This window comes from Thamnophis elegans, chromosome 15 (genome assembly GCF_009769535.1).
Source record: "Thamnophis elegans isolate rThaEle1 chromosome 15, rThaEle1.pri, whole genome shotgun sequence".
NCBI classification, from domain to species: Eukaryota; Metazoa; Chordata; class Lepidosauria; order Squamata; family Colubridae; genus Thamnophis; species Thamnophis elegans.
Window position 1 is genome coordinate 21,433,349 of NC_045555.1, and position 26,449 is coordinate 21,459,797.

The 26,449-nt window shown below is 41.7% G+C and overlaps 1 protein-coding gene across 1 annotated transcript; it reads left to right on the forward strand.

The window, feature by feature from the left end:
* Positions 1-20,385: 20,385 nt before the first annotated feature.
* Positions 20,386-23,694, forward strand: LOC116518721 (plasma membrane calcium-transporting ATPase 1-like). Its single transcript, XM_032232235.1, has one exon. It carries the CDS (start codon positions 20,386-20,388, stop codon positions 23,692-23,694), a length of 3,309 nt encoding a protein of 1,102 aa, XP_032088126.1.
* Positions 23,695-26,449: the final 2,755 nt, after the last annotated feature.

Below are 26,449 nucleotides of genomic sequence, written 5' to 3' on the forward strand. Positions count from 1 at the left end.
TGAGTGCCGAATGGGGGCGTGTGGACATGTGCCGGAAACCAGAAGTACTGCTGCCCGGTGCAGTGTGCATGCGCCAGGAAGATGATCTTCTGTTTTCCGGTGCAATTATGTGCCCCAGGTGGCTGCTCTTCCAGTTTATAGCACTCCTGTATGCATGAAGATCAGCTAGCTGGTGTGCAGGAACCTGGAAGAGCAATGGCCAATGGCTCCTGTGCCCAGAGAGATGGCTCTGTGTGCCACTTCCGGCATGCTTGTTTGTTTGCTTGATTGTTCCTAGGCTTTTAAAAAAAATAACTGTCAAAATATAACATTCATGCAAAAGTAGAATCAAAACTACCTTTGCTGGCTGAGGAACTCTGGGACTTGAAGTCTACGAATCTTAAAATGGCCAAGGATGGAGACCCCTGCACTAGAAGTCATCTATGAGTGCAATCAATGCCATCTCAGTCCCAAACCCTGGCCTGAATCCTCTGAAAGATAATCCATCTCATTCAGTGTCCTTTTAAATTATAATGCAATTACACTCTGCACAACCTTCCCTATAAAGGGAAACTGGATGAAAGATGTCCAGATCAGATGGATTGAGGTCTTTTGAGGAGATGGCAAATCACTGCCTCTTTAAAAGCCAGTGGAACACTCTCTTTTTTGAGGAATTCATTACTGCCCAGCAGGGACGTGCAGTCAGGGGAGGCAGAGCCTCACCACTGTCATCATGAAAAGAAAAGAAAAAATGTAAAAGGAAAAAGGCAAGAGCTGAGGTCAGGCTGAGCTAGTTGCTGCCAGAGTCACCGTGGATGACTCTGCTTAACTGTTTAAAAAAGCCTCTAAAAAAGCGCCCTCTACAGGAGGAGGCAGGAGAATGACGTGCCTCATCTAGTCTGACTTTAGGCGTTTTATAATCACTCGAGCAGAGTTAAGCAAGGATTAAAAGCCTAAAAATTCCTGACATAGGTGAGGCACATCGTTCTCCTGCCTCCTCCTGTAGAGGGCGCTTTTTAGAGGCTTTTTTATACAGTTAAGCAGAGTCATGCACGGTGACTCTGGCAGCAACTAGCTCAGCCTGACCTCAGCTCTTGCTTTTTTCCTTTTACATTTTTTTTTCTTTTCATGATGACAGGCAAGAGCAAAGTTGAAATCCTCTCTGAAACAGCTGAAAAAGGTACGTGTGGGTTGGAGGGAGAGGGAGGAATTCAAACTTCATCCTCAAGTGTAGATCCCTCCCCAAGTGTAGTTTGATTGCAGGCAGAGCCACGTTGCCATTTCAAACACACACACACACACACACACACACACACACACACACACACGAGGTAGGAGAGATAGTCCAATCCAACTTCTCTGTGTTGGATCGTCTCTGGGAGGGAGAAGAAAAAGAATGAAGGAAACTTTTTCGCAAAGGAGAAAAACAAATGCTGTCGCTTTAAATCGGAACTGAGCATGCCTGGCTGTGGAATTCTGGGAGTTGTCCACAAATCTAAAAAAAATTGAAACCCATCACTGTCAGTGCCTCACCAGCCATAAACCTCACCACACGTCACTGCTGTCCAGAACCATCCTACACAGCCTTAAAAAGCCAGGAGGGGCACCAGATCTAACACACAAGTGGCCAAACTAGAAGTTGAGAAGATCCTGGTCCTCTTCCTCAGGTTCCATAGTCTCAAAGTCTTCCCACATCACTTTGCAAGATGTAGTCCCCACAAGGTCACTGGATGACTATCGGTGGACACCACAATCATATTTTGCCACCTTTACCACTACAAGGTAGACCCAATAGTGGCTCTCACTTATGTCCAACCATCTTCACTTTTGGTTTTCCACCAGTAATAGATCCACCATTTTGATTTTTTGACCATATTTGATGGGTACCACTGGTCATTGGAGTACCATCTAATGCCTTAAAATGATTGAGACATATTTTTATATTGAATAAAGAAGTGAAGTTTTCATTATGACTTTGCATCAGATTTAATACAAGCTAATAAAATCCTAAGAGCCACGATGCCACAGTGGTTAGAGTGCAGTACTGCAGGCTACTTCTGTTGATTGCCGGCTGCCTGCAATTTGGCAAATCAAATCTCACCAGGCTCAAGGTTGACTCAGCTTTCCACCCTTCTGAGGCAGGTAAAATAAGGGCCCAAATTGTTGGGGGCAAGAGGCTGACTCTGTAAACCGCTTAGAGAGGGCTGTAAAAGCCCTGTGAAGCAGTATATAAATCTAAGGGCTATTTCTATTGCTAATGTCTTAATAAAAAGATCAGTGTTAATCAACTTTATATCAGGCCCAAGAAGATGGATCTATCAAGCTACTCATGGAATCATAGATGGTGGCTCTCATTTCATACCTTTCCATGTTTTACAAGTTATAACTTCAGATATGTGTATGATTTGTCAGCATGAACATAGTCCAATTCTATATATTTACAAGCAATTAACCATAGAATTGCAACTTTTGGCCAGCAATTTCACATTATTGTTAGCATTATCTCCTGCTTCTTACAAACAAGTTATTTAGAAAGGACTCAGAAGCAACACAAGTGGTGCAAATAAAAGACATTTTTTTGCAAGTGCCCTATTTAGTTCTTTATTTCTTTTGATTACAGAAAATTGTCCTAGCATAGAAATACAAATAAACATGAATCTAAGAACACATTTCTGTACTCCGTTTTTAAAAAAGACATTATTTGGGTTCATTGCTAATAAGTCTCTCAACAGAATTAGAACTATTTTTCACACAGTTTAACACAAAACAATGTACAAAACTACTTCATTTTTTGCTCTGAATAATGAATAAGCCAATAAAAGAGCATTTCAATAGTTAAAGCTTTTTTATAAATAAAAAAAACTTAAACAGGTGTATCTTTCACAAAGCTATTACAATGGCCCATTGCCTAAATACCAATTAAAACAACAAAAAAGTAGCTTGTTGCAATCACAAAATTCAATACATTGTAATTTGGGCTGCTTAGTTTTTTGTTTATTCATTTATTTTGCTCAAAGATGCTATCAGCTGATCACTCACCTGTCTGAGGACGCAAGCCGATTCAATATTCAAATACCCAGCCGATGCCAAGATAGTTCTTCCACACTTTGGAAGTTGTGCAAACTTATTATAGCTGACTTCTTGGCTTATCCTATATCTGCAGACAGAAAGCAGGAGCAAAGACTCCAGAGTATTTCAGGACATAGTGGCTGCTGGAAGGGGGGGAGGAGATGTGGGGGAGGATGGGCAATCCTTAAAGTTACACAAGCTAATATAAACTTAGGTCCAGGAATAACTCTGCAGTAATCATGCAAAACTTTCTTCTTTGTTTACATGGAATAGAGGAAACCTATCAAGATGAAAGAGGCTTTGCCAGGCCAGAAAAAGATCTTTGTTTTATGCTTTCTTCCCTCCTACAAGATGGCCCTGTGCCAGGCTCAGAAGGACAGTGCATAGACTCATGGAGTTTCCACCCACTGCCTTGGGAATAAAATGTTCACCCATCCCACTGCGGGCTCATAAGGGATATTTTGTTGTTCTCCCAATTATAAACAGGAGCATGAATGTATCAAACAATATTCAAGTGTGTGTGTGTGTGTGTGTGTGTGTGTTATTGAAGACGTTTTTCATTACCCCACTCTGTGAGATACCTAGAATATTTCCACCCCCTTGTTGGTAGAAGGACTGGAGAAATATAGTCACTGTCACTGGAATAGGCTGAAACCATAGACAGATTCCTGGCAAATAAATGGGGAAGAAATGGAGGTAGTGACAAATTTTATTTCCCTGGGCTCCAAGATCACTGCAGATGGGGACTGCAGCCAAGAAATTAAAAGATACTTGCTCCTGGGGAGGCAAATCTAGACAGCATACTAAAAAGCAGAGACATCACCCTGCCAACAAAAATGCATACAGTCAAGGCTATGGTTTTCCCAGTTGCAAAGTATGGCTGTGAAAGTTGGACCATAAGGAAGGCTGAGCGTCAAAGAATGGAGGCCTTTGAACTGTGGTGCTGGAGAAGACTCCTGCGAGTCCCTTGGCCTGCAAGGCGATCAAACCAGTCAGTCCTAGAACCCTGACTGTTCTTTAGAAGGCCAGATCCTGAAGATAAAACTCAAATACTTTGGCCACCTAATGAGAAGGAAGGACTCACTGAAGAAGATCCTAAAAGAAGAACGGGACAACAGAGAATGAGATGGCTGGATGGAGTCACCGAAGCAGTAGGTGTGAGCTTAAATGGACTCCAGAGGATAGTAGAGGACAGGAAGTCCTGGAGGAACATTGTCCATGAGGTCGCTATGGGTTGGACACAACTAACAACAGCAACAATAGACAGAGGAAAGAGGGGTAGATTGGGGGGGGGAGTTGACATGCAGCCCCTAGAATTCTTCCCACATGTGCATTAAATCTATTTTGTTACACCTCTGGCAGATAAGTGAAGTATTATTGTTGTTAGCCTTTACTCAGCTAAGCTGGCAGTTTCCAGCCAATAATGGCTGGTCTCCAATGCTGGTCAGATTTGATAAGCACTTGAACAGGACACCACCAGGAAATCCCAGGGCTGAAGGCTAGTCTGTGAAGTTAAAAAGAAAAGAAAATCTGGAAGAAAGTTATTACAAACCACTTCCACTGTCCCCACCACCACACACACACAAAAACCCTATCATAACTCAAGAAAAACTACATTTATTCATGTATTGTCGTATATCAATTAATCTCAATAAATCTCTGGAAATAATATTTGTTATTCTCTTACCTGCTTCTGAGACATTATATAAGTCATACAAGTAATCCTCAGTTAATGACAGCAATGGGGATTGGAATTGCTGTTGCTAAGTGACAGTCATAAAGTATGATGCTAGGTAACTGCACCACTTGGTAACAGCAATTCTGCCATTTCTGGTTACTGTCATTAAGTGAAATCTGTGTTGTTAAGTGGGGCCCTCACACAGTCACCAAACTCCCCATTGACTTGTTTGTGGGAAACTGACATGGAAAGTTGCAAATGGTGATTACATGACTGCAAAGAGGTTGCAGTGGCCACAACTTTGAGGACGGTTCATAAATATTACTTGTTCAACATTATTTCAGATTTAAACAGTCACTGAATGAGTGGTCGTTAACCAAGGACCATGATGTAAATGACCATGTATTTTTAATCTAATACTCCATTATATGTGTACAAGTAGTCCTGAACTTACAACTGGTTGCATTTACTTCTGGTTTTCAGCAAAAAATGCCCATTGCAGACAAATTGACTTGCTTAATGACTACTGTGTTCTCTTAACATCCACAACATTCGCTTAACACCCACAGGGATTCACTTAATGACCACCGCCAATGATCACACACTGGATCAGTCATGTGATGATCTGCTAAACACGTGGCACAACCTATGACCATAATTGTGGGCTCAATTACACGTACAAGTCAAGAACTACCTATAGAGCCATTTAGATTGCAGAAGCCTGGTTCAGCCTTAGAATTTTTTACTGAACTAGATCTTCAATGGTTAGTATAAGCATCACCATTCTACTGAACCTGAAATCCAATTATTTTAAAGCAACTGTAGATTTGTTCAATTAGAGCTACAGGCTCAATGTAAGCCTGATCTCTGGCCTTTTAAGAAAAGTTTCTTAAAATATGCTCTTTCTTTTGACATCCCTTACAAGATTCACCAAAAAGTACTCCATTAACTGTAAAAAAAAAGTTATTTTGAAAAAAAATTTTTTTAAATAAATTTAGGGAAAACAAAAATATTAACTATAAATATGAATACTAAACAAAAGGAAGAACTAGGAGGGATGCTAGGATGTGAGGTAGTCAAAAAAGTCAAATATTTTGGGGTTAATATTTTACCCTCAAACGGGAAATTATATAAGCACAATTATGAACCACTTTGGCGGAGTATACAGATAGAGATGAAAAAATGGGAGAAACTGCACTTATCTTTGCTGGGTAGGATAGCGGCAGTGAAAATGAACATCTTACCAAAAATTTTATTTCTTTTTCAAATGTTACCTATACTTAAAAAAGATGTGAATCTTTTAGAATGGCAGAAGGGTATCAACAAATTTGTATGGGCCGGAAAGAAGCCGAGGGTAAAGATGAAAATAATGCAAGATGTACGCGAGAGAGGAGGCTTGAAATTACCTAACCTAAAATTATATTATGATGCAGTGGCGCTATCCCCAATTAGTGATTGGACCCATTTAACCAACGATAGAATACTGACTATCGAGGGACACGATCTGGTATATGGTTGGCATGCTTACTTGTTATTCAACAAAAAATTGGATAAGAATTTTAAAAGTCATATCTTAAGAAATGCTTTACTGTGGGTCTGGAAAAAATATCAATATAAACTAAATGACAAGTTACCCATGTGGGCAATTCCTAGACATGCAATTGAAAATATGAATATAGCACAATAACAGGATAGAACCACCTACAGACAACTTCTCACTTTGGAAAGGGGGGTTCTACAACTAAAATCTTTAGAGGTACTGAAAGAGGAGAAGGTAGTTCAAACATGGTTCCAGTATGGCCAATTACAGGCCAGGTGGAAAATAGACCAAAAAACTGGTTTTATCCAAGTTGAGGATAATTTGTTTAAACAAATAAGAGATCAATGTTTAATGCATATAAAGAGGATATATAATGTATTAATACAGATGGATTCGGAAACAGAATTAGTTAAAGATTGTATGATAAAGTGGGCTCAAAATATTGAGGAACCAATAATGTTGGACACATGGGAAAGAATATGGGTAAGAAATGTGAAATTCACACAAGCACAAAATCTGAGAGAAAATTTTTATAAGATGTTTTATAGATGGCATTTAGATCCTAAAAAGCTGGCTTCTATGTATCCGAATGTACAGCCTAAATGTTGGAGATGTGGTTCTCTCGATGCTACATATTTTCATATATGGTGGACTTGTCAAAAGGTTAAGGCATTTTGGATAAAAATGCGGTGGATTATGCAAAATATCTTTAAAAGAAGGATAAAGTTTACTCCTCAGTTATTTTTACTAGGTATATGTACTGACTTTACAGCGGTAGAGACTAATTTGGTTCTACACCTAAAAACTACAGCAAGACTGTTGGCGCAATACTGGAAGAAGGAAGACTTGCCTACAACCCAAGAATGGACATTGAAAGTTACAAACCTAGCCGAGATGGCTAAAATATCGGCATATCTTAAAGACCATTCAAATGAGAGATATAAACGAGACTGAAAAAAATGGATTGACTATATACAAAACAAATACGGGACTAAGAAATTCCAGATAGTTTATGCTTAAGATTAGGAATAATCTAAACTGCTCAAAGTTAGTGCAACAGGAAGAAGCTGAGTTCAATGCAGAGATGTTATCAACTTCTTTTTTTTTTATTTCCTTTGTCTTAATATATTTTAGACTGTGTTTGTTAAAAATCTATACTGTGTACGGGCTCTGGGAAGTCGGGGGGGGAAGGGAGGTGGGGTGTTGGGGGGGAGGGGGGATATTTAGTATGTGTTAGATCTCAAAGTAACGCGACTGCACTTGTATACTGTTGCTCTTTAATTCCACTGTAAAAATAGGACAAGCTGAATATATTAATAGATAGTAGAAATACACCGAAGGGAGGAGTAGAGGGATAGAAGAAAGAGGGGTAGAGAGGGTGGGAGAGGGGATTGGAGGGAGGGTGAGAAGGAAGGGAGGGAGTGTACCGGGAGAGAGGAGTGGTAGAGGGGGAGGGGAAGTAGGGTAGAGGGGAATGAAGGAGGGAAGATGGAAAGTTGGAGGGGGGCATAAGAAAGGGTGTATGGAGGGTCAAAGAGGTACATTGGGTTTCTATTTTGGGGGGTATTGTTGACAAGAGGAATGGCTGTGTTTATTGTTTAATGTTATATGGCCCCGGTTATGCACAGTATATATGTGACTGTTCGAAATGAAAATGGAAAATAAAAAATGCATTTATCAATTTAAAAAAAGTTATTTTGAGTCCTAGCTTTTTTTCTGTGTTTTTAAGGCATACGCGCATCCATAATCCATTTTCAGCAACATGAACAAAGTGAATTATGGGGTTTGCCTGGAAGGTAGGAAAATATAACTGGGCTTTCCTTGTTTCGCTTGAAGATGTTTCACTTCTCATCAAGCAAAACATCTACAAGGAAAACAAGGAAAGTCCAGTCGCCTTTTGAAAAAGCAACTTTGGGACAACCATGATCTCGATGATTGAGAATCTCCATAAACAAGTAGGAAAATATAATCTACAGAAAATGCAGTGTGAATTTATTCCTTTTTTTCTAAAACATTGCAGGGCCAGCGCACCGTGCAACATGTTTATACCGGAGTAAAATAATGTTACATGTATATGCTAATTTGTGCTAGTTATTACTTATTTGGGTTTAGGGATTCTTTTTCTTTTATTTATTATTGAGATGTATTCTGTGATGTTTTTTTGAGGGCGGGGGGCGTGAACCAAGGGAGGGTCGTTCAATTTCATTGTATACATGTTGTGCATTGACAATAAAGGTTTGATTTGATTTGATTTAAAACAGACTTCTGAGGAAAATTGTCCTCCATTTTACCAGCTGCATCAATATGAGAACTACTGTTGTGCTGTCCCTTAATCTCCCTAATTTGAGAAAAAGATTTCAGTTCCTTCCATTCTCTTTTCCTCATCTGCTCTGTGTTTTTAACATTTGAATCATTTCACTTCCTTATAAATTGTTAACATATTTTACCGGATGTTCTGAAAAATGGAATATATGCAACAATTGAAGTATAGGGCATTTATCATGTACCAATACCCCAAATAATACATTGTTGTATTTATCTTGGCCAAAAAAGTGAAACACAGAAAAAATAATCAAGAAATATGATACAGTAGAAAAGATGGATGGCTCAGTTTTAATCACATAAAAACAGTTCTCAGACAGAAGACCTCCAAGGTCCCTTCTAACTCTATTATTATATGTTCTATGTCAGTGATGGGCAACCTTTTTGGCGTGGTGTGTCAAAAATCGGCAAAAAATCGAGCATAACTCGCGTTGTGTGTCACTTGGACAAAAACATAATTTTGCGCAATTTATAGTTGCTGCTAATGACGCTCACAGTTCCCGTTGGCACTCCGCTGTTCCCTGCTGTGGTGCGGTCGTAACCGACAGTCCCAGGAGTAGACTCTCTGTGCCGGCCTGACTGGAGAGAGGCGCGCACTGTTCCCGCGCTCCTCTCCTGCGGGTCCTCCCTCGCCGCGCTGATGACGTGTGTGCGCACGGCACGCACGCCTTACCAGCAGCCCCTGCGCTCAGAAAGGGACGGCGGCGATACAGTAAGTGAGTGTGGGCGGGGGAGATCACACGTCCCGCCCCCCCCCCATTCCTCCAGCACAGATTCTTTCATCCTCGGCCGCCGTGCAGGAGCCGAGGATGAATCGCATGAAATCCTGTGTGTGTCACCCCAAATGGCTACGCGTGTCAGCACTGACACCCGTGTCATTGGTTCGCGATCACTGTTCTATGTTCATTGGATACCCCCTGATCTTGGAGGTAAAAGTAAAGGTTCCCCTCGCACATATGTGCTAGTCATTCCCAACTCTAGGGGGCGATGCTCATCTCCGTTTCAAAGCTGAAAAGCAAGCACTGTCTGAAGACACCTCCATGGTCATGTGGCTGCCATGATTAAACGCCGAAGGCACACGGAACTCTGTTACCTTCCCACCAAAGGTGGTTTCTATTTTTCTACCTGCATTTTTTATATGCTTTCAAACCATTTTTCTACTTGCATTTTTATATGCTTTCGAACTGCTGGGTGGACAGAAGCTGGGACAAGTGACGGAAGCTCACCCCATTATGCAACGCTAGGGATTTGAACCACCGAACTGCCGACCTTTTTAATCGACAAGCTCAGTGTCTTATGTTGACATTGTCTTCAGTGTAAATGATTACTTGGTTTTCTTAGAAGAATACTTAGAAGACTGCTATTTCCTTCTCCAATGGTTCATATTTAGTCTGACCCCTCATCTGTGATCGATCTACATCTGTCTGTCTGTCTGTCTATCTGTCTCAGTCTTTCTATCAACATGAGAGATCATTCCCAGAGATTAGGGGGCTTCCTAAACAAGCCATTTTACAACACCTAGGTAACATGCTCCATGAACTCGGTAATTTTTAATGTTATAATTCAGTAGGCTCAATGCTTTGATAAATATATATCACACGTTCTCCTGGCAATTTATTGTAATAAATAAATTTATTGTAACATATCAAAAAAATGTTATTTGCTAAAATTATATACCGAGGATGCTGTGGTGGTAGCAGTGATTTGCAAAGATTTTGCCCTGGCTTAACTTTTTTCCACATAAGAACCTGCCATTAGGGATGGTAGTAATTCTTTTGAGGATTAAGAAGGATTTAAGTTGGGGTGAGGGAGGGGTGGGAAACACAAGGAATCATCCAATCAATCATAAGCACCTGTTGAAATTAAAGTGTTGCGTGACAATACTTACTGTGTATCCAAATTAGGCTTGACATAAGGTTAATTCTCTGCTGTGATGTCAACTTCCAAGAGTATTAAACATAATTATATTTTAGTCCCTTTGCTATTCAATTTTATTACAATAAATTGCCAGGAGAACTCACAAAACCAGAACATCACCTGCTAAGTCTTTTGAAATTTGGGGTTGGAGTAGACTCCTGACAATATCAGAGGTAGGTGAGGAAACAAATGTGTCACTGAACAAATCTAACCAGAATTCTCATTAGAGGCAGAAATAAACAGGCTCTGTTTACAAACATCAGGCATTTTTGCCTTGCCCCCCCCACATGCGACTGCCGTGTATATCATTGATTTCTGGCCTTCCAGCTGTGGACTTTCCTTTGGGACATAGAAGAGGGAGAAGAACGGAGCAGCTCCCTCCTCATTTTTTACATCACCGCCTGATAGCGCACTGTTGCAGTGCTCCGTAATTTTTAATTTTTAATTTTAATTTTTCACTGGTATGGTGAGTGCATGGGATTGCTAGTGATAGAATGAATGATCCCACTTTTATTATTCCATTTTGCTGTATTTTTGTGTTTTAATTACCACGTGGGGACTGACTGAGTGAGTACATGAGTGTGACTGATTCGGAGGGCCTGCTGGGGAATGCGGGAGCCATAGGGGTGGCTGAGGGAACCACGGCCACGGGAGTGGGTCGGAGCATTACGGTCATAACAGGGAGGGGCAGATATGGCGGGGACTTTAGGGCTGGCCATTACCGGGGAAGGAGGGTTTGCTACATCACAGAGATCCCTCCTTCCGGCCCTATGAGTCCCACTCCGAGGCCAGATGGCGCGGGTAATCAGGACCCTGGTCTCAGGCTGTTGTCGCTAAATGCCAGGTCTGTTGTTCACAAGGCTCCCCTCGTCCGGGACTTAATTTTAGACGAGAGGGCAGACCTGGCATGTATTACTGAAACCTGGCTGGGCACAGAAGGAGGAGTCCCCCTTGTAGAGATGTGCCCAGAAGGATTTCAGGTGCTTCATCAGCCGAGAGCCCAGGGAAGGGGTGGCGGTGTGGCTGTTGTTATCCGGGAGTCTTTAGTACCTCGTAGGGTCCCTGCTCCGGAGCTTGTCGGGTGTGAGACTCTGCTGGTGAAGTTGGACCTCAAGGGTCAAGTGGGTCTGCTGCTAACGTACCTGCCTCCCAACTGCGTTGCAGCAGCCCTCCCCTCGCTCCTCGAGTCAGTAGCCGAGCTGGCAATTGAGTTCCCCAGGCTTATGGTTCTGGGGGACTTCAATTTGCCATCGCTCGGTGAACACTCTGATGGGGCGCAGGAGTTCATGGCTTCCATGACAGCCATGGGCTTGACCCAGGTAATTCGGGGCCCAACCCACTCAGCGGGTCACATGCTCGACCTCGTATTTCTCTCGGAGCAGTGGATGTGTGATCTTGGTCTGAGGGGTAATGAGACCATACCCCTGTCGTGGTCAGACCACTGCCTACTGAGGTTTGACTTCCGGAGGCCAAACCCCCACCGTAGGGAGGAGGAACCGACCAGGTGGTTCCGCCCCAGGCGACTGATGGACCCTTTGAGGTTCCAGACGGAGCTTGGGGTTATTCCTGATACTCTCACCCACAGTTCGGTGGAGACTCTGGCTGCTGCCTGGTACTCGGTGGCATCGGAGTCTCTCGACCGGATTGCGCCATTACGGCCCCTCCGGGTCAGCGGATCCCAGAGGCCTCCTTGGTTCACCGAGGAGCTCCGGGAGAAGAAGCGCCGGAGGAGACGCCTAGAGCACTTGTGGAGGTCCGATAAGTCCGAGTCGAACCGAGCACTCCTAACAACTTGCACCAAGGATTACATCAGGGCACTTAGGGCAGCAAAAAGATCTCATATTGCCACTTTGGTTGCGTCCGCTGAGTCCCGCCCAGCCGCCCTGTTTAGGATAACCCGTTCCCTCCTAAATAGGAGGGATACAGGGGAACCCTTGCAGGGTAGAGCTGAGGATTATGCCCAATTCTTAGCGGACAAAGTTGCTCGGTTTCGGTCGGACTTGGACTCCACCGCTGCAGATCCAGCCGGGACACAAGAGGATCACTTGGCAAACCATCTCTGGGTTGAGTTTCAGGATGTTGCCTCTGGGGATGTGGACAAGGCCATTCGAGCTGTGAGTGCCTCCACCTGTATTGGTTGCCAACAGCAGTGAGGTGACACGTGGCTGGATCCAGGTGGTCATAACCGCCTCCCTTCGGGAGGGGCACTTCCCCGCCGCACTTAAAATGGCGGTGGTGAGACCCCTCCTGAAGAAACCATCCAGCCATTTTAAATAACTACCGTCCTGTCTCCAACCTTCCCTTTGTTGGGAAGGTTGTTGAGAAGGTGGTGGCCTTCCAGCTTCAACGGGCCTTGGAGGAACCTAGCTACCTTGACCCCTTCCAGTCCGGCTTCAGACCCGGTTACAGCACAGAAACCGCTTTGGTCGCATTGACCGATGATCTCTGGAGGGCCAGAGATGGAGGCCATGCATCCATCCTGGTTCTCCTTGACCTCTCGGCGGCTTTCGATACCATCGACCATGGTATCCTTCTGCAACGACTGCGGGAGGTGCGGGTGGGAGGCACTGTTTTGCAGTGGTTCTCCTCCTACCTCTCGGACAGGTCGCAGTCGGTGTTGGTCGGGGGGCAGAGATCGTCCCTGAGGCCCCTAAAATATGGGGTGCCACAGGGTTCGGTCTTATCCCCCCTACTATTTAACATATACATGAAACCGCTGGGCGAGATCATTCGGAGGCACGGGATAAAATACCATCAATACGCGGACGATACGCAACTGTATCTGTCCGCCCCGTGCCAACTCAATGAAGCGGTGGACGTGATGAGCCAGGGTCTTGAGGCCGTTAAGAACTGGATGAGTGCTAACAAACTGGTACTCAACCCGGACAAGACCGAGAGGCTGTTGTGTTTCCCTCCCAACAATTTGGCTAATGTTCCATCTATCAGGCTGGGGGGTCAAATTTTATACCCCTCAGATAGGGTTCGTAACTTAGGAGTCCTCCTGGATCCACAGCTGACTCTCGACCATCATCTGTCGGCTGTGACCAGGGGGGCATTTGCCCAGATTCGCCTGGTCCGCCAGTTACGACCTTACCTGAATCGGGAGGCTCTCACAACAGTCACTCGAGCCCTTGTGATCTCTAGGCTGGAATACTGCAATGTGCTCTACATGGGGCTGCCCTTGAAGTGCATCCGGCGGCTGCAGTTAGTTCAGAATGCGGCCGCGCGAGTGATAGTGGACGCACCGCGGTTCGCCCACATAACACCCATCCTCCGCGAGCTGCACTGGCTACCTGTTGATCTCCGGGTGCGCTTCAGGGTCCTGTTGACCATCTTTAAAGCCCTTCATGGTAGTGGATCTGAGTACTTGAGAGACCGCCTTCTGCCGATTACCTCCCTCCGACCAATAAGATCGCACAGACTGGGCCTCCTCCGAATCCCATCCGCCAGTCAATGTCGACTGGCGACTACACGGAGGAGAGCCTTTTCTGTTGCAGCTCCGACCCTGTGGAACGATCTCCCCGTCGAGATACGCACCCTCACCACCGTCCAGGCCTTCCGCGCAGCCCTTAAGACCTGGCTATCCCAACAGGCCTGGGGATAAGTCTCTAATTTGCCCCACCCGAGTGTTGAATGTTGAATGCAAGTTGTGTTTTTATTACTTTATTTATTTTGTTCACATATTGTTTGTTTTGAATTGCACCCCCTCCCTAATGATTGTAAGCCGCCCTGAGTCCCCTCAGGGAAAAGGGCGGCCTATAAATCCAAATAAAATACCAAATACCAAAAAAAAATGATCAGATTTGAATTACTGTACTTTGGATTCGTTATGTGAAGACCTGGCTTTCTGAAGAAAGCTCTAATGCTGGAAAGTGGAAGGAAAGAGAAAGTTGATCAGCAACAAGGCAAATGAATTCAATTAAAGCAGCAATGGGAGTGCCATTAGAGGACAGGAAGGGTCATGCTGGGCACATATCATCCTGGAGAAGGTCTATCTCTGTGATTGCTAAGAGTTGGCACTGGATATAGGTAGATTTACTGCTTCTTTTATACACAGATAATACAGCCATTATCTCAAATTCACTTTTTTGACTTGAAGACAGCTTTGAGATCAACCACAGGGAAGTCCTTGACTTATAACCACAACGGAGCCCAAAATTTCTGTTGCTAAGCAAGACAATTGTTAAGTAAATCACTGAAGCTATTAAATTAGTAATATGATTGTTAAGTGAATCTGGATTCCCAGAATTTGGATTTGCTTGTCAGAAGGTTGCAAAAGGCGATCACATGTTCCTCGGACACTGCAACTGTCACAAATATGAGTCAGTTGCCAAGCATCTGAATTTTGATCACATGACCTTGGGGATGCTGCAATGGTCCTAAGTGTGAAAAACAGTCATTAAGTCACTTTTTTCAGTACTGTTGTAACTTTGAATAGTCACTAAACGAACGGTCATAAGTCGAGTGTTTATTATATAGATAGTGACCTGGTCATGAACTACACAAAAACGAAAATGTATGTTTCTTATCAAGACATAAATCTGGATGGCAATTTAATAGAAATGTTATTGAACAGATTAGGGCCTTCATATATCAGAACTGTTTCCTATGCCACAGTAACATTGGTTAATTATTGGCCATCAAATCTGGGTTCACACTTAATGACCACATAGATCAGGGGTGTCAAACTCGCGACGTCACGATGTCATCACGTGACATCTCGGGACTTTTTCCCCCTTCGCCAAACTGGGCATGGCTAGCGCATGATGCATCTGGCCCGCGGGCTGCGAGTTTGACAGCCCTGACATAGATGGACCTTTTCTTTTTATAAGACGGCCAATTTTTAGTTTTTTCAATCTACCCAATGAGGAAAGAACAGTGGTACCTTTAAAATCCAGGCTGCAATAGGACTCTGTGTACATTTATCAGGGAAGGGGGCTACCCTTTTTGGTTGCACTAATGTGGATGCCATCAAGAGTCAGAGTTCATGAGAATGTGACTATTCGCGATGGTCTCATTGGCTGCTGGTAGCATTCCAATTCAACGTCTCTTCCTGTTGTAACTGCCACTTTGAACAGTTACTGGCCAATGTGAAAAAATATCTTTCCAGACTTTGGAGCTAGGCCAAAGCAATGCTGGGACAATTGGAATAGGATTATTTTGGGATCGAGGAACATGAACAGGATTGAAGCCAAAATGCAGGTTAGAACTGTACAATTCACTTTCAACTGTACTATTTTTGCTCCACTATCCAAAATATTTTTGCAAAGCAGACTAACCACCAGTGGTTTTTATTATTCAGACATGTGGAATAATTTCTATACTGTGAAAACATTAAGTGCCTTCCATCACGTTCTTCCTCTGTCTTACGGGGCCTATCATCCTTTCGAACCAAGATTGTTTAACATATTTAACATTTCTTCATTCCCAGCCTCTAGCTAAATTTATTCCAATATCTGGCCTCCCCTTTTCAAAATGCCAAGTGTTTGACAAGAAAGGGATTGAAAGAATGGGGAGGATTGCGGCTTAAAAGGAACACCTTTCTAAATATCACAAACCTTTATCTGACAGTGTGGGCCTATCTTTGTAAAAATGTTATTGATATGAAATTAAGAAAAAAACTTCATATGCTAAATTCTTACCTGGCAACCAGCTGTTAAAACCAGTGGAACCTTTCCAGCCCCCAAAAAACGTGTGTGTGTGTGTGTGTGTAAGTATAATATTGCTTTTAAACTCAGGAAACTTGTGAGGCATGGAATCGAAGCAACTTGCTCCCTGAATGTGAGTGACGAAACACTTTTACCCTTAAAGGTGGTTTGATTTGCCCCAAAATGTGAACCACCACATTTCAGGCAAAGCAAAAAACATTTATTAAGGGGAGGCCAAATCCAGGGTAAATAAACAAATTAGTATCCTGTTTAGTAATAGGGTAAATAAACAAATAATACATATATTTGATATATGTGATGCATCCAAAGGTAACAAATCAAATGAGACACATCAATTAGAAGTGAGAATTAAACAATAGAAAATATTGATCCCATTTATAACATTCCACAAGTGGCACATTTATGGGTGGTGTCACCTTCTTTCCCAGTCAAGTCTGCATTTTTCTTAATATACTTGCAAGTGTGTTCAAGGACCTCCAGAATATATTCTCTATTGTTTAGTAACTAAAAAGGCTATTTTTGCACATAAAAAATAAAACAAAAAGAAATAGCTTTGACTAAAAACATGATCCCCTGACCTTCAGGAGACATGGATGACATGCTAAAATATTAGTATCACCTTTATTTAAAAGCTAATAACAAAGCCTAAAAGTCCAGGTAACAGTGACAATTATTTTTTTCACTTTAAATTAGATTGCTCTTTAAAAAAAAAAAAGAGGCCTCTGAATCACAAACAGTCACATGACATTCAGATTTATATAAGTGAGAATGATTACTTCCAGGTCAAAACATTTCAGTTTTTAATTCCTACACATCATATTGCTATAAAGCCATGTAAGTGTTCTAGGTGTTCGCTCCTCTTCTTGCTTTCTAGTTTAAACACTTTTTTTAAGGATTAATCAAGGATCACTGGCTATTTTTCTCCTTAACTGCAGACCATAATTAGACAGACATTGGAGGGATTCTTTGGCTGTGGTATCTAAGCTCCTTGAATTTTAAAGTGATAATACAAAATGTGTGTATTATTTTCTCAACACTCATAGTTGTTAAGATAAATAGGTTTGTATTAGCAGAAATGGAGCCATTTTTCTATAGAAAAAAATGCAGGAAATGTTTAAAATGTGAATACAAATGTAACTACCGGTATATAGCTTGAGATGATTTTTTTCATGTAAAGGTTTTGAGATGTATCATAGCCAAATTTTTTAAAATCCATACATTTATCCCTCACCAGTAAAAATTCAGTAACAGAACATAAATAGCTATTGATTGCCTTTTCACAATAAAATTTTATCACTTTGCTATACTTTTAACCAAATAAAGATGGTGTTGATATGCTGAGCCTGAGCAATTTCTAACTGCTGGGAAATGTAATTCAGCAACCTTAGAGGACAACAGGATCTGCATCTTGGAGATGAATTTTGGAGAAGGCAACATCTGGTGATTCTCTCTGGACTGTAGGCCTACAATAGGCTGATCCATAAACTAACTAAACATAGTTTAGCCTAGCAAATTATGCAAGTTAGCCCATGTAATTAATTTAAGTAAACTGTGCAAACTCAACATTTGTGAGAAGATATACCCACAGGTAATAAATGGGAAAGAAATTAATCCTAATCATCAAAATAAAACAGCTAGATCTGATTAATGATTCTTAATGGTACTACTATAACCGAATTACAGCCATTACCTAATTTGGGAATGAACAACGGAAGCAATTGCTCCTATTATAGAACTCCACAAAAGAAGTATCTGGTTTTTCTTAATAGACATGGAAAGTTTAGATAATTCCTTCCACGACTTTAAGATGTCCCCCCCCCCCCCTTTAAGAGAAAGCTCTTAATTAATGGTTTGGCCATATTACTACAAGGGTATGCTAATTTATCTGAAATTAATTTAATTTGTAGAAGTTAATTTCTCTCCTATTTTTCCTTTGTTACTGTTCTGATTTTCCTGCTTTCCCTTCAAGAGGTTTTCTTTCTGCTTTCCCTTGAAAATGCTACATCTTTGAGATGAAAGTGCCCTCTACTGCCTGATCCCTGTTCAGGTAAGCCAACGATCAAATTACCTATAGTTAAAGCATTGTCATATTTTTTCTTCCAGTTGTGTTTATAGAAATATAATGCATGGCAATTTTCATAAAACAAAGTTATGACAATATTCATGGAGTATCCCAGTCAGAAAGGGGTTATTTGTTGCTTAGTATTTAGGAGGTTGTGATTGTAAACTGTAGTTTCCCATAATGTAAATCCAGCTAATTGGGGTTTATTCAGTAAACCATGGAGCAATAAATCATCCCTCACTGTGTTACTGGAATGCAGTTAATTAACATCTCAATAGTCTTCATGTCTCTTGGTACTTTTTAATCTAAGTCTGTTATGGAGCCACACTTTGAAGTTCCTTTACTGAAGAATAGTAGCTCTGAGACCAGTAATGAAATATGTTGTGACTTCCTCTGGATTTAATTTTGATGCTTAGCTAATATGAAAGTATGCAGGAGGTTGAATGTTTGTACAACTTGAACAGGCCCCTTTTCTGCATGCAATCAACCATGTGTGTGGGGACTAACTTGAGTGAGGCTAATACTGTATCTTCCATAGGATGAAACCCAATTTTCCTCCTCTGTGAGTTCACAGGAACTTTAGAGTCATCTTCAAGAGGTTAAAACCCACACATGCCACATATAGGTTAATCTGCTGAAATAGTGTATGCAACTGACATAGTAATAACAGCATACAGTGCAGTGGTGGGTTTCAAATTTTTTTAGAACCTCTTCTGTAGATGTGGCCTCCTTTGTGGGAGTGGCTTGCCGGCCATGTGACTGGGTGGGAGTAGCTTTCCAGCCTTGTGATTGAGTGGGAGTGGCTTGGCAGTCATGTGACTGGGTGGGCATGGCCAATTTGTAAAATGTGGTGAAACTCACTTAATAACGCTCTTGCTTAGCAACCAACATGTTGGCTCATAAACTCTGGCATTTGAAGCACGCAAGTCTTAAAGCTGTCAAGTTACAAGACCCTTGCACCCCGAACCCTTTAGAAAAAAATCCCCAGGGGTGTTCAAACTTGACAGCTTTAAGACTTGTGGACTTCAACTCCCAGAATTCCTCCTCTCGCTCTTCATCTTGATGATGTGCAGATGGACAGGGGAGGGAGCTAGAACTGGTTCTAAATGGCACTGTAGATTTGTGGAACTTTTCTATAGAAGAGGTTAGAACTGGCAGGAACCCACCTCTGATACAGTGGTACCTCGGTTCTCGGTCCTATGTTTGGTCTTATTGGTCCGATTGCTAAAAGCACATTTGGGTTGCAGGTTTATATGTAAGACAGATTTCTGTTTATTTTTGTACACATGGGAAGTGATCTTGTAATAGTGCAGTTGTACACCTATCAATACAGGTATAAATCCTACTGATCTCAGCAAGGTGTATTCCTAAGTAGAATTGTGTCACATTATAAGTCCCACCAAATGAAGTTGGAATGATTTCAAATTAAACTACACAAAATCAAACATCCTAGCTCGTTATATATAGGGGGAATAAAGTACAGAGTGAAACTCCACCTATTCGGTGATATCATAATATCACCAGATAGCCTCCTATAGCTCTTCAGAATGTGTGGATCCTGACTGCCAAAATTGTCTGTCTATTATGGTTAATTTATTTTATTGCACTTTCCTAGTATAAATAGAATGTGGATAAAGGGTCTCATCCAGAGGTGGGTTGCTGCCATTTCAGTCCAGTTTAGCTGAACCAAAAGTGGCAGCGGCAGGAGGCTCCACCCACCCATCTGGATGCTTCTGCGCATGCACAGAAGCATTGTGTGCGTGCATGAGCGCACACACGAGCGAACTGGTAGTAAACCTACCACTGGTCTCCTCCCTCCCTCTTCTCCAGGACCCAGTGCATTTTTTTTTTCAAATTAAAAAAGAATGAGAAATCCCCAAGCACAATTTTATGACATGCCATGGCCTTTGAGTCTCAAGTACAAATATAGATGCTTTTCCACCTTGTTTGTTACAATTGTACTAGTAAAAATTACTTCAATAGTTCAAAAAAAAATTATCCTGTTGCTCTGATTAAAAAAAAAAAACTTTCCTCTATAAATACCGGTAGTGCTTTTACATAAATGCAAGGAACGTGTTTCCAAGCTTCAAGTTATAAATGCTATTAACTTTCTCTGTGTTACCCTTGTAAATTTCAGGAAGGCACAGTGATGGTGACCCCAGCCCGCAGTACGTCAGCTGACTTCAATATCACCACCTCAGAGCTGAAAAGTCTGATGCAATTTCGAAAGAAAGAAGCTGTGAACAAAATAAGAGAATTATATGGCGATATTTTTGAAATCTGTAATCGTCTGAAAACATCTCCTATAAATGGGATATCTTCATCAGAAGTAGAGCTTAGGAAATCTGTGTTTGGAAAGAACTTTATACCCCCTAAAGAGCCCCTAACATTCCTTGAACTGATATGGGAAGCACTGCAAGATATGACATTATGTATCTTGGAAATTGCAGCCCTGGTATCATTGGGACTATCATTTTACCATCCTTCAGGGGTAAATCTTGCAGTATGTCGTTTGGACGAAGTTCAAGCAGAAGAAGATGAAGGCAACACCGAATGGATTGAAGGAGCTGCTATTCTTCTATCAGTTGTTTGTGTGGTGATGGTAACAGCTTTCAATGACTGGAGCAAGGAAAAACAGTTCAGGGGGCTGCAGCGTCGCATTGAAAAGGAGCAAAAAGTTACTGTCGTCAGGAGTGGGGACATAACGGAGATCCCAGTCATTGACTTAGTGGTTGGGGATATCATGCAAATCAAATACGGGGATCTTCTACCAGTTGATGGCTTGTTGATCCAAGGCTACGATTTGAAACTCGATGAAAGCTCCCTTACCGGGGAATCTGATCAAGTCAAGAAGAATTTAAGACAGGATCCTATGTTGCTGTCAGGTACCCATGTGATGGAGGGCTCTGGAAAAATGGTTGTTACAGCTGTTGGTATTCACTCACAAACTGGCATTATCCTCACTTTACTTGGAGTTGGAGCAGATGAGAAACCAAAAGAGACCACCAAGAATGCTTCCTCTAAGAGCAAAGAAGGGAAAAAGGTTGAAGAGAAGGAAACGGAGGAACAGGAGGAGAGCCCAAAACCCACTGGGCACAAAAAAGAAAAATCTGTCCTCCAGGGAAAACTTACCAGATTAGCCGTGCAAATTGGCAAAGCTGGGCTGGCAATGTCTATAATCACCGTCACTGTTCTTATAGCCTCTTTTCTCATTCGAACATTTGTGATAGAGAAGCGCATTTGGGCTGTTGAGTGTACGCCTGTGTATATACAATATATGGTAAAATTCTTTATCATTGGCGTGACGATTTTGGTTGTAGCCGTGCCTGAGGGCCTCCCACTTGCAGTAACCATCTCCCTTGCCTACTCTGTGAAGCAAATGATGAAAGATAATAATTTGGTCCGGCATCTGGATGCCTGCGAAACTATGGGCAACGCAACAGCCATTTGCTCAGATAAAACCGGGACCCTAACAATGAACAGAATGACAGTGGTTCAGATTTTTATTGGGGGTAAACATTATAAAATTGTTCCTGCCCCTGTTTTACTTCATCCAACTTTGTTGGCTCATCTGCTGAAGGGTGTTTCTGTTAACTCTTCTTATACGTCCAAGATCCTGAATCCTGAAGTCGAAGGAGGCCTGCCCTGTCATATTGGCAATAAAACTGAATGTGCTTTACTGGGCTTGCTTTTAGAATTAAATCTGGATTATGAGGCCATGAGGACTAAGATCCCAGAAGAAGCATTGTATAAAGTGTATACCTTCAATTCTGACAGGAAATCTATGAGCACGGTTTTGAAAAATGCTGCTGGTGGTTATCAGCTCTTCAGCAAAGGTGCATCTGAAATACTTCTTCAAAAATGCACCAAAATATTGAACTCTTCTGCAGAGCGTGAACCTTTTTCCAGAAAGGATAGGGAAAATGTGATTAAAAATGTGATTGCCCCGATGGCGTCTGAGGGACTCCGAACCATCTGTATTGCTTTCAGAGATTTTCCAGGTGGCTCTGATTCAACTGAACCACAATGGGACGAAGAGAGCACTATTATTAAGGATTTAACCTGCATTGCAATTGTGGGCATTGAAGATCCAGTAAGACCCGAAGTTCCAGAGGCAATCAGGAAGTGTCAGAATGCTGGCATCGTTGTCCGTATGGTCACTGGGGACAATATTAACACAGCGCGGGCAATTGCAGCCAAATGTGGGATTCTGCAACCCGGGGAGACCTTTCTGTGTTTAGAGGGGAGTGAGTTTAATAGATTAATTCGTAATCAGAATGGGGAGATCAGACAAGAGTTGATAGACAAGATCTGGCCTACTCTAGCCGTGCTTGCAAGATCCTCTCCAGCTGATAAGTATAACTTGGTGGAAGGGATCATCAACAGCAACATCACTGAACAAAGACAAGTGGTAGCAGTCACTGGGGATGGTACTAATGACGGGCCAGCATTAAAAAAGGCTGATGTTGGCTTTGCCATGGGAATTGCTGGAACAGATGTAGCTAAGGAAGCTTCTGATATTATTCTTACTGATGACAATTTTTCGAGTATTGTCAAAGCAGTGATGTGGGGTAGAAATGTGTATGATAGCATTTCCAAATTTCTTCAGTTTCAACTGACAGTCAATGTAGTAGCTGTGATCATTGCTTTTTCGGGGGCTTGCATCACCCAGAATTCCCCTCTGAAGGCAGTTCAGATGTTGTGGGTAAATCTCATTATGGATACCTTTGCTTCTCTGGCTTTAGCCACAGAAAAGCCAACCGAAGCGTTGCTGAAACGGAAGCCTTACGGTAGAAATAAGCCACTCATCTCCCGTATAATGATGAAAAATATTTTCTTACATGCCATTTATCAGCTTATAGTGATCTTTTCACTACTGTTTGTAGGAGAAAGATTTTTTGATATTGACAATGGACGAGCCTCAACATTGCAGTCCGCACCCAATCAACATTACACTATTATATTTAACACATTTGTAATGATGCAAATTTGTAATGAAATCAATGCACGAAAGATTCATGGAGAACGGAATGTTTTTTCAGGAATATTCACAAATAACATTTTTTGTGGTGTCACTCTAGGAACCTTGATTGTACAAATTATAATTGTTGAGGTTGGAGGGAAGCCCTTTAGTTGCACACCACTTACCGTAGAGCAATGGCTGTGGTCCCTCTTTTTTGGCCTGGGGTCCTTGGTATGGGGACAAGTCATCATTAGTATTCCGACCAGATATATGTGGTTCCTAAAAGAAGTTGGACAACAGCCACTCAAAGAGGAGGAGGTAATAGGAGAAGAAGTAACTGAAGTGATTGACTTTGGCGAACAAGAACTGCGTCACAGCCAAATTTTGTGGTGCAGGGGCTTAAGCAGAATACAGGCTCAGTGCAGAGTAGTAAATGCCTTTCGTTATCCTGCATATAAAAGTCCACACTCGGCAATGAGCAGTAAAACTATCTGACCAGACACTCAAACAGATTCTGAAATGGTGGTTTGATTCTTGGTGAATGTTGATTTCAAGAGTAACGTGCACATTAGCTCCCGTAAGAAATGGACGGGGAATGGGGCTTCACAGCAGTTGGTGAAGGAGACACACTTTTGAAGCTATCTAGCAAAATAGAAGTTTCTGGTCTGAACTTAATTCCAAGTAGGTGGGAGAAAGCATAAGAAATCAATAGAGCAATACAATTAATACTCCCTTTATGTAGGGGTCTAATCATTATGTTAGCAGACTTATCCTGGATTTTGAGACATTAATTTCTTTTTGCAGAAAAGATGCCTTCAGAGAAAAGAGGAGTGATGAAGCCAAAAGGCCATGTCTTTAATTTTTTATATTTATATATTTATTAATTGAAAGGTGATATTCTTGTAAATGATAGATGTCAAACAGTGCATATAACAGCATTGATCTTTGCTCCTGTTTATGCCTATAATTTGTGTCAATTGACGGAGTCGCCTGAGGCCCTTAATTTGGGCCACCTTCCCAAGTACCTTCCTTCTTTCCTAAGGCTGCAGGCTGTGAATCTAAGGAAGCAGGGTAGATGTGGTTCCAAGCAGGCTGAATGTACTTTTATTTTGTTGTTGGCAGTTCCTTATGAGCAAAAAGTATATGAGCAAAAATAAAAATGCTTCAAACTATTTTTGTGTTGGTTGGTTAATTAACAGAATCAGAAAAACCAAAATAGTCATTTTTACAAAAAGAGGACACACCTATAAATTAGTGATGTAATCATCTTTGCGAACCTATGTATTATGGATAATTTTTCCTTTAATAATATCTTCCAGAAATATATAGATCAGGGGTGTCAAACTCAAAATCTGTGGGCCAGATCTTGCTCACGTGTTTAGATCTGGCTTGCGGGGCTGCCCTGGAAACACCAAATGTGTGGCCTGCAGTGCCTCTGCCAGCAAAAACAGAGCTTGGGAGGGACACATGCCGGGGGGGGGGAGTTCCGTTTTTGCTGGCAGAGGGCTGCATACCATCACGGCCAAAAACGGGACTGGGGGGAGGGCGTACACAGTGTTGCGTACCAATAAACAAACCCACAGTTCACTGCCTTTTCTCAATTCTGCTTACTGTATTTTTCAGAGTATAAGACGCACTTTTTTTCCCTCAAAAAAGAGGCTGAAAATCTGGGTGCGTCTTATACACTGTACAGCATTTTTTGTCTCCTGAAACCCCTCCCCCTTCACCAAAATGGTTGTGCATAGCCTTTAGGAGCCTTGCAGAATGGTCCTGGAGGCTGGGGAGGGCAGAAATGAGCGAAAAATGAGCTGTTTTTTTGCTCAATTTTGCTCCCAGCCCCCAGGAGCACTCTATAAGCCTCGTAAAGGTTATGCATGCCCTTTTTTAAAAAAGGGGGCCATTTTTGCAATAGTGTGAACCCATTGCCAAGCATCAGAATTTTAATCACATGACTATGGGGGTTGATGCAATGGTCGTTAAGTGTGAAAAACAGTCCTATATAACTTTTGTAGTGATATTGTAATTTTGAACAGAGACTAAATGAGTGGTTGTAAATTGAAATTCCCTGTACAGGTATTCGTCAACTTATGAACACAATTGAGCCCAAAATCTATGTTGCTAAGTGAGAAATTTGTAAAATTTGGCCCATTTTGCAACTTTTCTTGCCACATTTGTTAAGTGAATTACTGCAGTTGTTAAATGAGTAACACGGTTGTTAAGTAAATCTGGTTTCCCCATTGACCTTGCTTATCAGAAGGTCACAAAAGCGGATGTTGCAACTGTCATAAATGTGAAACAGTTGTCAAAAGCATCCAAATATAAATCATGTGATCATGGGAATTCTGCAACATTCTTAAATGTGAAAAATTGTTGTAACTGTTGTAACTCCCAACAGTCATTAAATGAATTGTTGTAATTCAAGGACTACCTATATAGCTAAATTTCCAGCATTGCAAGCTTTCGAGAAATTTGCCTGCACTGTTGACAAAGACCTCCTGATGGCACTGTGACACTGAATAATAATGAACTTTTAAAAGCCAACTCATTTCTGTCATACAACATTACTGGAAGAACACAACATGTAATGATCTTAATTATCATTTTATATCAAGTCCTTATACATCTTTAAACAAAATACAATCTTTAAAATTAATAGAATTACATGTTGGTTTACAAGAAAGAAATGATAATAACCTACAGGGACATTTTTAGTTGTCTCCAAGCTCAGCAGGCAATTTAGTTTTTCTTAAATGTAAACTTTGTGTGTTGTATAATGGTCACAAAATGTATTTTAGAACTTGTATTTGGCTGATGTCATCCAAATTCGGAAGCTCAGCAATATCAGATGTGGTTACCTCTAACATTATAAGTCAGGGGTGGGTAACTATGGCAACTTTACGACCTGTGGACTTCAACTCCCAGAATTCCACTGGTTGTAAAGTTATCCAGAGTTGCCCACTTCTCTTCTAAATGGTGCAGGCTAGATGAGAAGCCAAAAAGGAGGCGGGGAGGTGATAATAAGCATTCTCTAAGAAGTTCACGTGTGTCCAAAGTAGGATAGTTTGAGCTGGTCAAATGACAACTCTGGATTAATTTGTTTGATGATCCATAAGTTTGTTTTCTTGGCTGTCCACTGTATTTTTAGAAGTCTTTCCCAACATCAATGTTCAAAAATATCAATATTCTTTCTATCTTCAAAATCCAACTTTCATTTCATAGATGTCACGGGTAATACCATGGTTTACAAGAT

What these genes read in the sequence shown, in the direction of transcription:
- LOC116518721 (XM_032232235.1), top strand. Translation starts at nt 20,386, where the DNA reads ATGGTGACCCCAGCCCGCAGTACGTCAGCTGACTTCAATATCACCACC.